The 12,405-nt window shown below is 43.1% G+C and overlaps 1 protein-coding gene across 2 annotated transcripts; it reads right to left on the reverse strand.

Annotated features, from left to right (window-relative positions):
• Positions 1-3,614: 3,614 nt before the first annotated feature.
• TM4SF19 (transmembrane 4 L six family member 19) lies at positions 3,615-7,605 on the reverse strand. Of its 2 annotated transcripts, XM_032406155.1 has the most exons (4): positions 7,405-7,605; positions 6,784-6,861; positions 4,076-4,245; positions 3,615-3,795 (listed from the first exon to the last, which is right to left on the reverse strand). In XM_032406155.1, exons 1-4 carry the CDS (start codon positions 7,603-7,605, stop codon positions 3,615-3,617), a joined length of 630 nt encoding a protein of 209 aa, XP_032262046.1. The 2 variants fall into 2 exon arrangements, with proteins under 2 accessions (XP_032262046.1, XP_032262047.1); XM_032406156.1 differs by lacking the exon at positions 6,784-6,861.
• Between the last annotated feature and the right edge of the window lie 4,800 nt (positions 7,606-12,405).

Below are 12,405 nucleotides of genomic sequence, written 5' to 3' on the forward strand. Positions count from 1 at the left end.
AGCAGGTTTTATATTTTAAATGATCGGGGAAAAAATCAAAAGATTAATCCATGACACGTGAAACCTACACATGAAATTAAAATTTCAGTATACGTAAAGTTCTCTTATAACATAGCTATGCCCACTTGCACATTGTGTGGCCACATTTGCGCGCTCATTGGTAGAATTTAGCAATTGCAACAGAAACCATATGGCCCTTAAAGTCTAAACTTTATGTGACCCTTTACAGAAAAAGTTGGCAGTGCCCTGCTCCAGTCCATAACTGCCAACCCGCAGTTCCCCCAGCCTCACCTACACTCCTGGATCCAGTGCAAAATTCAGAAAGGAGCAGATTTCAGGTGTATTCCCCACTTATGAGCACCAGTTTCTGGTCCTATTTGGGAAAACCATATTATCCTGGTCTCTACCAGCTTCAAAAACTAGGAAAAGGGGCGCCTGGGTAGCTCAGTTGGTTAAGTGTCTGCCTTCAGCTCAGGTCATGATTCCAGAGTTCTGGAATCAAGCCCCCCATCAGGCACCCTGCTCAGTGTGGAGTCTGCTTCTCCCTCTCACTCTGCCCCTGCCCCCACTCGTGCGCTCTCGCTCTCTCTCGCTCTCTCTCTCTCTCAAATAAATAAATAGGATCTTAAAAAAATAAAATAAGAAAAGAAATTCCCCCAATATCCATCTAGGCTTCCTATTGGTTGGGTTAACAAATTGCCAAACTTCCTCCTCTAAGATGGAAAGGGAGTAGTTTCTATAAAAGTATACCTTTGCAAGTTCCAGTAGAGACTAATTTTACTATTCCAGGTTTTGGCTTACAATGTGTCTTCTTGGTCATATAGCCTAGATTGGTCTCCCTGACGCCAGTAAACTCCCAGGAACTTCGCCTTCCCAGCCTGCCCTTCCCATTGTCTCCAGAATGGCTTTCCTTTGTCACTGCTCTGCTTGAAATCTTTCAATGGTTCTTTATGACCATCTCCCCAGCATTCACTGCAATAAGACCTTTCATGATCTGGCTGGGTTGCTGAACCTTCCTCCTGGCACTGGCCAGCAGACGGGGGTCTGTGCTAGGGCCATGGGGCTAGGTGTGCACCCAGCATCAGCTCAGTGCTGCCTCAACCAGGCCCTCTTTAGCTGCCCCTTGGTTCAGCAGCACCAGCCCCATCTTTGGCTGGGGTCATGCATCCACAGACTACCCTGGCACAGAAATCCAGTGTCTCCTAGGGGCAGATAGTGTTTTCTTCTTGCTGTTTCACCAGGCTTAAGAAATCATACTCGTAGTATGCAGACTTTCTCACCCCTTTTATGATTTCTTCAGTTATACTTCTCTCATCCTATCTACTACGGTCCAACTAAAAACACATTAAATTAGATGTGTAATTTAATTCAATAAACATTTTATTATTCCATCTGTGCTAGGGGCTAGAGATACAAAAGTGAATAAAACCCAGGCCTTGCCCTAAAGAGTGAACAGATTGGGCTGGGGAGCGATGGGCTAAGTAGAGTGCCAATTGCTATAACAGAAAGCTGAAGGACAACCTATTCCCAAGATGGGCTTACCTTTCTCTGAGCAGGATCGTAAACAGTGCAACTTCCTCTTCATTCCATGGTGATACTCAAGAAGGCATACACAAGGTAAGGGACAGACAACTTTTTTTCTTAACAAAATGTTAACACTGTCCTGATGAACAGATTAACAGAAGCCCCTCTGCCCAAAACCTGGTTGGAAGCCAAGCCCAGAGCCAGATGTAGCTTTCATTTGAGGAGAAAAAACCACGGTGAAAGCCCATTCTGAGTGTGAGGTAGTCCTGGGATGTAGGGAGAAGGAAGGGGATGCAGGTGTCCTGTGAGCCCACAGAGGGCAGCCAACAACCCGGTGTGGAGGACTATGGAGTCCACGGCGGAATGAATGCAGAACTCCCTCTTCACCCATTCCCCTCCCCACCCCTGTTTTCCTCTCCCTTCCCCTCCCTCCCCCCCCCACCCATCCCCCACCCCCGGTAACAGAGGAATTCTGTATTCTGGAGGCATCTGGTGCTTCAGCGGCTCCTCCCTGACCTGGGACAGTGCTGGGGTCCAGGGGACCATGGAGGGGATACAGCAGCACCTGGGCCCACACACTCCCTTCCTGGCTTTGTCCCCTCTGTGGTTCCAGAGCCCCAGGTTCTCCAACTCATTCCCTGGACTTGTCCACTACCTCTTCTCTTGCCAGTACCCATCTTCCTGTTTCTTCCCAGGCTGCTCCTGCCTGCTTCATCCTGTTCCCTGCCCACCAGACTTTCCCACCTGGCTCTCCTTTACCCCACTCCTGACTCTACTCACCATCCAGCACTACCTCCTGACCAAGATCCTGAAATGGGAGAGAGGGAGGGGCTCTGCTCTCCACGTACCACATGAGAAACTGCTGTGGAGTTCTCCATCTCCATCTCCATCCTGTGTCTCCCCTCCATGCCTTGGAATGTGCTGTTTCCTCTGCTCGGGAATCCCTTCCTCCCCTCTTTGCTGGGCTATTTCAAGAATCAGCTCAGACACAAGGGGTGCCTTCCTTGATCTCTCACAGACCCTCTCCTTGGAGGTTCACTGTTCCTCTGAACTCTCTCTGTGTCCTGTTGACTTCTAACATGGCCCTTACCGTAGGACATTGAAATTGTTCGTAGATGTGTTTGTTCCCCTAACCTGATCATGAGCTCTTCAAGGACAAGGCAGGGTCCGAGGTCAAGGACCATGTCTCGGTCATCTTTGGATCCACTGCACACACAGCAGTGTCGGCCACACTCCAGGGTATAGCACTTATTGAACCGCACTGAACACTAAAGAAAAGAATACTGGTGAGTTAATCAGCCCAGGCTGCCGTAACAAAATACTACAGACTGAGTGGCTCAAACCACAGACATTTATTTTCTGGAGGCTGGAAGTCCCAACATGAATGTACCAACAAGGTTGGTTTCTATTGAGGGCCCCCTCCTTAGCTTGCAGGTGGCCACCTTCTGGCTGTGTCCTCACATGGCCTCTTCTGTGCTTGTGTGGAGAGAGAGATCTGGTGTCTCATCCTCTTTTTATAAGGATGCCAGTCCTACTGGGTTAGGGTCCTACCTTTATGACCTCATTTAACCTTAACTACTTTCCTAAGGGTTCTATCTACAAATACAGTCACATTGGGGGTTAGGGCTTCAACCTATGAGTTTTGAGGACCCACAATTCAATCCATAACAACTGGTGAACTTGAATTTAGAAGATTGGAGCTCAGGTACTGACTTTCCCTGAATCCAGTTGAGTGGTTTTAGGCAGCAAGTCCGTTATGCTCTAGGAGCTTCAACTTCTATATCTGTGACATGTGGCCAGTTTTATGGAGTTGTTGAGAGGCTGAAATGAGACCATGGCTGGAGGACATTTATGAACTGTAAGTTCCTGCACAATAATAATGACTTAATTATTCCTTCTACTAACATATCATCTTGCAGTTTACAATGTGATTTCAAATGCATATATCATTCAATACATGTGCAAGGAATCATTACTGTTATTACCACTACAGGCATACCTAAAAGGAAAGTTCGGTTATAATCCATCCTGCAGAAGGGATTCAAGGCAGCTTTGGAGGAAAACTCTCATGCATGAAAGGGCATTCCCTATCACTTCTCACAGAGGCTGCAGAAAAGGCCCAGGAAGCTGTTGATGAAATGAATGACCACCAGGAGAATCTGGAGGAGGCTGATGCACAGAAGGATGGAGAAGAAGGCCACGTGCCAAATGACAGCTTTAGAAGGCTCCAGGCAGACAGAGTTCCAGAGGGAATGGTCATACAAATAATTCCTATCCCAAAAGAAAAAAAAGGGGGAGGGAGACCAGGGGTTGAGGAATAACTAAGAAAAGCCAAGTAAACAACCTCAGTAGAAACCTGGGGCCTCCCCCCAGCCAAGGCCATAGGTCTAGACTCTTGAGGGTGACTGTTGTTGCTGCATCTGCAAAATGCCAAGCATCAAAGAAGGGAGATGCTAGAACGTGTGACCAAGAGGAGTTTGTAGTCCATCTGTGTGCCTTTCTGTCTTTGTCTCTCTGAGAAGACTGAAAATCCAAGTCTCCGCCCATTTACCTGTTATGCAAGTCTTGGAATGGGTAACCATACTTCCAAGCTTGCGTCTGATTGAAGGATGAGACATCAAACATGCAAAATGGACCATCTTTCAGGGCTACTCCGGAAGTGATAAAGCAAATCAAGGCTCCAAGAAAAGCCAGGCTACTGGACAGCAGAGAAGTGAGTATCTGTAGAGGGAGGGAAGAAGCCACGAGGTGAGACCGGGTCATGACCAGGTGATGGGGTGATCTGGACAAGCCTAACTTCTCTGGCACTCGGGCTCTTCCCCATCAAATCACATGGGGATAATGCTGCCCCTGGCACCTCCATTAAAGCATAACCAAGGGAGGGTGGCTGCTGAGGGGTCAGTGGGTAGAGCCAGGAAGGGATGGGAGAGAATGCATGAGAAGGGGGAAGCAGTGGCACTTGGACCTCGGTCTCCCTGACCCAGTAGGCTCTCCCTCCAGAGCTTCTCAACAGGTTGGCATCAAAAACTTTTACACTCAGGGGCCACTGGGTGGCTCAGTCAGTTACTGACTCTTGATGTTGGCTCAGGTCATGATCTCAGGGTTGTGAGATTGAGCCTTGTGTCGGGCTCCACACTAAGCCTGGAGTCTGCTTAATATTCTCCCTCTCCTCTGCCCCTCACCACCCCCCACTCACGCCTGTGCGTGCACTCTCTCTCTCTCTCAAATAAATTAATAAATCTTTAAAAAAAAGTTTAAACAGCCTCTGGGTAGAAGGGTTGGATGGTCATCGCATGCCCTTTTCTTTTTTACTATTTTAAAATTTTTTTTAAAGATTTTATTTATTTATTTATTTGACAGAGAGAGACACAGCGAGAGAGGGAACACAAGCAGGGGGAGTGGGAGAGGGAGAAGCAGGCTCCCCGCAGAGCAGGGAGCCCAATGTGGGGCTCGACCCCAGGGCCCTGGGATCATGACCTGAGCCAAAGGCAGATGCTTAACGACTGAGCCACCCACGCATCCCCCACATGCTCATTTCTGACTCTTTTAAGGGAAAGCTGTATTTCCAAAAGTTCCAAGCTCCTACCCCTGATTCCTCTCTTTCTCAAATCAAACATGAAAGGAAACAAGGGAGGAAAGAGGGAAGGAGGTAGAAAAGAAGGGAGGGAGGAAGACAGAGACAGAAATTGCAGTCAGCTCAGAAGGGACTCCTGTTCTGTCATTGCGCTTAGTCTGTGCACCACTCACTTCCCTCCCGAAAGATAACAATGAGTTCATTTCCTTGGCAGGAGTCTAGCTTGCTTTTAAATTGGCTTCTTTCTCAGAATACTAGGTCGTTTTCTCCCTTCGAAAGAATACATATTTTAAAAATTTAAATAAAATATAGATATAATTTTTATATAGAATCATAGAGTCCTTTTCCCACAATGTCATGCTAGTTGGGAACTGGGGAGGAGCCAGGGAAATGCTCAAAATGGGGTCCCGGCCCTGGCAGCATCACATCACCTGAAAACTTGTTAGAAATGCACAACTTCCTGCTTCACCCCACCTTCTGAACCAGAAAAGTTGGGGCTGGAGCGCCTGGGTGGCTCAGTCGGTTAAGCGTCTGACTCTTGATTTCAGCTCAGGTCATGATCTCAGGGTCATGAGATCAAGCCCTGCATCGGACTCTGCACTGGGCGTGGAGCCTGCTTAAGATTCTCTCTTTCCCTGTCTCTCTCCTCCTCCCCCACCTCTAAAAACAATAAATAAATAAAATAAAGTCAACTCTCCTGTCTCTCCTACCTTCTCCTTTCCTCAGACAATATCTCTTTAAAAAAAAAAAAAAAGGAAGAAAGAAAATCTGGGGGTGGAGCCAGCAATATGTTTTAACAAACCCTGAAGGGATTCTGATGCACACACAAGTCTGAGAACAACTCACTCGCCTAGGGGAAAACCAGACGAGACTGAGAACAGATAGTGAATGAAATGTGTGGGTGTTTATATTTAATTCCTTAACATATAACTCTGAATCAGCGGGGTTCCCAATACGTGGGCGGCAGATATCAAAGTAGGCTCTAGAGTTACTGTAAGGAGGCCACAAATTCATGTGTCTGAGACTGAATAAGCAATATATCTTATACTACCTATGTAGTGAGATTTTTCAGATATATATGAATGCCACTGTAGTTGTAAGTGCAAATTTACTCTGGGCCCCAGTTTCATTTTCTGTAAAATGGAGGGGTTAGACTAGAGTCTAGTCATTAGATGATTTCTGGAAAACCTTCCAACTCTAAGAAAAATTAAACAAAATAGCCAGGACATTTTTTTCTTTCTTTCTTTTTTTTTTTAAGCAGACTCCACACCCAACATGGGGCTTGAACTCACAACCTGGAGATTGAGTGCACGCTCTACCCACTGAGCCAGCCAGGCACCCCAGGAAATTTTCTATCAATGACACATGAGTGCAGTGCATTTAACTCATGTCCATATTGTTCAGTAGGTTAAAGTAATAGTAGCAGTTCCTCACATGTATATAGACATTTCTGGCTCATTAAGCACTTACTCCCTTAACTTGATCCTGTTCACTCCCATTTTACAGATGAGGACCTGAGCTCAGAAAGGTTAAGGAACTTGCCCAACAGCTTAGGGTTATGAAGGGTACAGTCAGGACCTGACTTCAAGCCCCAAGACTGAAATTGCCTCTTTACCAGTCTGCCTATAGAGTATATAGGATGTGGGGACATTCTAGGTATTAGAAGAGTAGAATCTGGTGCTTACACTTCGGCAGGGCCCGCTCTTACTGAAGCAGCCATATCTCCAGCCCATCAAGGAGATGAGGATAGCTGCAGTGAGTACCTGGGAGAGGGGAGAAGAATGGTAAGAAGAGATTGGGTAATCGACATTTCTAGCTGCCACTTGTGCCTTCGAAATAGATCCGTTGGGCACCTCACATGAATTTGATAATCCTATCTTTCCCAGAGGGTTTCGCTTTGACTGTCAGGACCCAATTGGATGACTAGCCTGATCTGACTCTCTGGATGGCAATGTTTATACCCAGCCTTCTAGTCCTAAGCCAAAGTTCAGCAACAAGACTTGACAAGTCTTCCTAGAGTCTCCTATTCCTTGGAATTGCTATAGACCCAAGACCAGCTTGCTAGATCAAGCATTCCTTTTCTTTTTTTTTTAAGATTTTATTTTTAAGTAATCTCTACACCCAATGTGGGGCTCAAACTCACAACCCTGAGATCAGGAGTCACATGCTCTACCCACTGAGCCAGCCAGGCACCCCCAAGACCAAGCATTCTTGCAAAGAACCAAAACACTACTCCCCTGCCACTTCCCTGCTCCACCCTGAGGGGTGTTTGGGGAATTCACACCCAAGAAACTCCAAACACTTACCATGAGTCCTCCTCCCCAGAGCCCAGAGCCCAGCATGGCATGCCTGCCAATGAGGCCCCTCAACAGGTAGGTCACATCCCAGTTAGGAAAGAGGAGAACCAAGTTGGCTCCAGCAGCAAACAGGGCGGTAGTCCCGAGGCTCAGCCCCAGGATGCGGGAGCAGGTCCGTGAGCATGCCATCACATCAGGAGAGGACAGCATCCTGGAACCAATGGATAGAGAGTCATGGTAGCTCTGTTGGCTGGAAGCATCAGGAAGGGGAACACCCATAGCAAGGGTAGGGTGGGGGAAACAGACTACAGATAATGTCACTTGCCCAGGTCAGATCAAGAAGAGCCAAAGAACTTGCTTAAAAACTTTGCCTTCTATAAACAGTCCCCAATGGATAGGATTTAATTGCTCCATTTTCTGCCAACCCCAACTCATCCCATCATATTTTGCTTGTACCTCTATACAGCCAGTGATTATTTCTATTTGGGACAGGAAAAAATGTTTAAAGGTGTCATCCTCTCTCTTTAAAAGATGTCATTTTAGAGATGTCCACTGTCACCACTTCCATTCAGTAGTACAGGAAATCCTATCCAGTGCAATAAGAAAATAAAAAGAAGCAAAAGCCATACAGAGAGGAAAGAAAGAAGTAAGGTAACATGATTATCTATGTAGAAAAACCAAAGGAATCTATCAAAAAGTTACTAGAACTACTAAGTGAGTTTAGCAAGTTACAGAATAAAAAATTAATATACAAAGATTCTCTTGTATTTCTGTATACAAGCAATGATAAATTGTAAAAATTAAAAAAACAATATTTAGGGGCGCCTGGGTGGCTCAGTCGGTTAAGCGTCTGCCTTCGGCTCAGGTCATGATCCTGGAGTCCTGGGATTGAGCCCCACATCGGGCTCCCTGCTCAGTGGGGAGTCTGCTTCTCCCTCTGCCCCTCATCCCTCTTGTGTTCTCTCTCTCTCTCTCAAATAAATAAATAAAATCTTTAAAAAATAAAAATAAAAAAACAATAAATAGCATAAGAATAGAAAATACTTATGGATAAATTTAACAAAATATGTGCAAGACTTTCGTACATTAAAAATAACAAAATATTGCTGAGAAAAATGAAAGACCTAAATAAATGGAGAGATATACCACATTTGTGGATCAAAAGATTCACTATCATTAACATGTCAATTCTCTCTAAATTGATGTGTGCATTCAATACAATCTCAGTCAAAATCCTAGCAGTGTTTTTTTGTAGAAATTAACAAGCTGAATCTAAATTTATATGGAAATGCAAAAGTCCTAGATTAGCTAAAATACTTTTGAAAAAGAACAAAGTTGGAAGACTTACACCATGTGATTTCAAGACATTATAAAGTTACAGTAAAGTTACAAAAAGTAAAGTGCTGGTGTATGAAGACATACAGACCACTAGAACAGACTAGAGAATTCAGAAATAGACATACACATATTAGCAAATGATTTTTTAAAAAGACAGTATTTCAATGGGAAAAGGATAATCTCAAACAGTGCTGGAACAATCTATATGCAAAACAAAAAAATATATACCATGACTATTACTGCAAACCATATTCAATAATTAGTTAGAAATGAACCATAGGTCTAAACTTACTAAATTTCTAGAAGAAAGCAAAGGAAAAAACATTGGGATCTTTTTGTTTTTTTAAGATTTTATTTTTAAGTAATCTCTACATCTAACATGGGGCTCGAGCCCACAACCCTGAGATCAAGAGTCACATGCTCCACAGACTGAGCTAACCAGGTGCCCCTGGGATCTTGAGTTAGCGATTTATTTGATAAAAGACAAAAGGTACAACCCATAAAAATGATAAACTACTTCAAAATTAATTTGCTCTTCAAAAGACACTATGGGGGCCCTGTGTGGCTCAGTCAGTTAAGCGTCCAACTATTGATTTTGGCTCAGGTCATGATCTCAGGGTTGTGGGATCAAGCCCCACATCCGACTCCAAGCTGGGTATGGAGCCTGCTTAAGATTCTCTCTCTCTGTCTCTCCCTCTCTTAAGAAAAAAAAAGATACCATGAAAACAATGAAGAAGGAAACCACAGACTGAGAAAATATTCACAACATAAATTTTGCAAATATGTATGTGAATGCGAATACATACAGGTCTGATAACAGACTTGTAACTAGACTATATGAAGAACTCTTAAAACTCTGTAATAATAAGACAACAGCTTGATTTTAAAAATGGGAAAAAGATTTAAACAGACACCTCATTTCATCTCACAAAAGAAGATATATGGATGACAGCTAAGAATAGGAAAAGATGCTCAACATCATTTACATAAGGAAACACAAATTAAAACTAAAATAAGATCCTACTACACACCCACCGGAATTGTTTCAATTCAAAAGTTGGACTCTACCAAGTGTTGGTGAAGATGTGGTGCAACGGGAACTCTCATAGGTAACTAATGAGAATACAAATGTTACAAGCCACTTTGTAAATTAGCTTAGCAGTTTCTTATAAAGTTAAGCATTTACTTACCAAATGATCAGGTAATTCCACTTCTATGTATTTATCCAAGAGAAATGAAAGCACACGTCCATACAAAGATTAGGACTTGAATATCCATAGCAGCTTTATTCACAATAACTACAAATTAGAAATATGGGAACAACCTAAGTGTGCACCAAAAGATAAATAGATAAACAAAATGTGGCATATTTACACAACAGAATATTATTCAGCCGTAAAAATGAAAGAAGTTCTGAAACATGCTACAACATGGGTGAAACCTGAAAACCTTATGCTAAATGAAATAAGCCAGACACTGAAGGACAAATACTGTGTGATTTCGCTTATATGAAATATCCAGAGTAGGCACATTCATAGAGACAGAAAGTAGATTAGGGGTCACCAGGGACCAGGAGCGGAGGAATGGGGAGTTATTGTTAAATGGTTACAGAGTTTCTGTTTGGGGTGATGAAAGAATTTTAGGAATATATAGTGGTGATGGTTACACAATATTTTGAGTGCAATTAATGCCACTACATTGTACGCTTTAAAATTGTTAAAATAACAAATTTTATGATATATACATTTTACCATGATAAAAAAAATCAGTTAAAAAATGAGAAATAACTCAAATGTTCATCAATAAGTGAATAAATAAATTGTGGCATATCCATGCAAATGAGTACCTCCATGAGGCAACAAAACAGAATAAACTACCAATACATGCAACCATATGGATGACTCTCAAAAGCATTATGCTGGGGCGCCTGGGTGGCTCAGTTGGTTAAGCGACTGCCTTCGGCTCAGGTCATGATCCTGGAGACCCGGGATCGAGTCCCACATCGGGTTCCCTGCTCAGCAGGGAGTCTGCTTCTCCCTCTGACCCTCTTCCCTACTCATGCTCTCTCTCTATCATTCTCTCTCTCTCTCAATAAATAAAAAAAAAAAAAAAAAAAAGCATTATGCTAAGTGACAGAAGCCAGAGACAAACCACTACAGAAACAATCATACAGACTACTCACTGTATGATTCTGTTTATATGAAATTCTAGAAAAGGCAAACCTAGTGATAGGAAGCAGATCAGTGGCTACCAGGGCTAGGGAATGGGAGAGGGGATTAATACAAGGGCATTAGGAAACTTGTGGAGGTGATGGAGATGTGTTCTGTGTCTAGATTCTGGTAGTGAATACACAACTAAATGTATTGACAAAACTCATCAAACTGGGCTCTGAAAATTGGTCAATTTTATTGTGTTTTAATTATACATCAATGAAATGGATTGCAAAATTAAATGTCTCATCTAGGTAAGTTGTAAAATGCCTCCTCCACACTTTTACTTATAGCCATTTCTCCTTTTTACATTTTCACTGATACATGAACTTCTTGTCATTTTTCTTTAATTATTATTTTTATTTATTCTTTTTTAAAAAAATTTTATTTATATATTTATTTTCTTGTCATTTTTCTAAACATTAATTACAATAGGTTTGGTGATATTTAAGTAGACTTGTGTCAGTATGGACCTAAAAAAAATCACTGCCTTGACATCCCCAAGAAGTTGATTGTTGCTGCTTTGCGATTCAGGTCTGTCTGACCTAAGACTCTTGACACTCCCCTCCCAACACATTACTTTGCACGTAATCAGAAAATATGTGTGGGAAAAAAGACAGTCTCTTCAACAAATGGTGTTGGGAAAATTGGACAGCCACATGCAGAAGAATGAAACTGGACCATTTCCTTACACCACACACAAAAATAGACTCCAAATGGTGGAAAGACCTCAATGTGAGACAGGAGTCCATCAAAATCCTAAAGGAGAACACAGGCAGCAACCTCTTCGACCTCAGCCGCAGCAACTTCTTCCTAGAAACATCGCCAAAGGCAAGGGAAGCAAGGGCAAAACTGAACTATTGGGACTTCATCAAGATAAAAAGCTTTTGCAAAGCAAAGGAAACAGTCAACAAAACCAAAAGACAACTGACAGAATGGGAGAAGATATTTGCAAATGACATATCAGATAAAGGGCTAGTATCCAAAATCTATAAAGAACTCATCAAACTCAACACCAAAAGAACAAAGAATCCAATCAAGAAATGGGCAGAAGACATGAACAGACATTTTTCCAAAGAAGACATCCAAACGGCCAACAGACACATGAAAAAGTGTTCAATATCGCTCGGCATCAGGGAAATCCAAATCAAAACCTCAATGAGATACCACCTCACACCAGTCAGAATGGCTAAAATTAACAAGTCAGGAAACGACAGATGTTGGCGGGGATGCGGAGAAAGGGGAACCCTCCTACACTGTTGGTGGGAATGCAAGCTGGTGCAGCCACTCTGGAAAACAGTATGGAGGTTCCTCAAAAAGTTGAAAATAGAGCTACCATATGATCCAGCAATTGCACTCCTGGGTATTTACCCCAAAGATACAAAAGTAGGGACCCGAAAGGGTACGTGCACCCCGATGTTTATAGCAGCAATGTCCACAATAGCCAAACTGTGGAAAGAGC

The sequence above is a fragment of the Phoca vitulina genome, unplaced genomic scaffold (genome assembly GCF_004348235.1).
Source record: "Phoca vitulina isolate PV1807 unplaced genomic scaffold, GSC_HSeal_1.0 scaffold8, whole genome shotgun sequence".
Classification (NCBI taxonomy): Eukaryota; Metazoa; Chordata; class Mammalia; order Carnivora; family Phocidae; genus Phoca; species Phoca vitulina.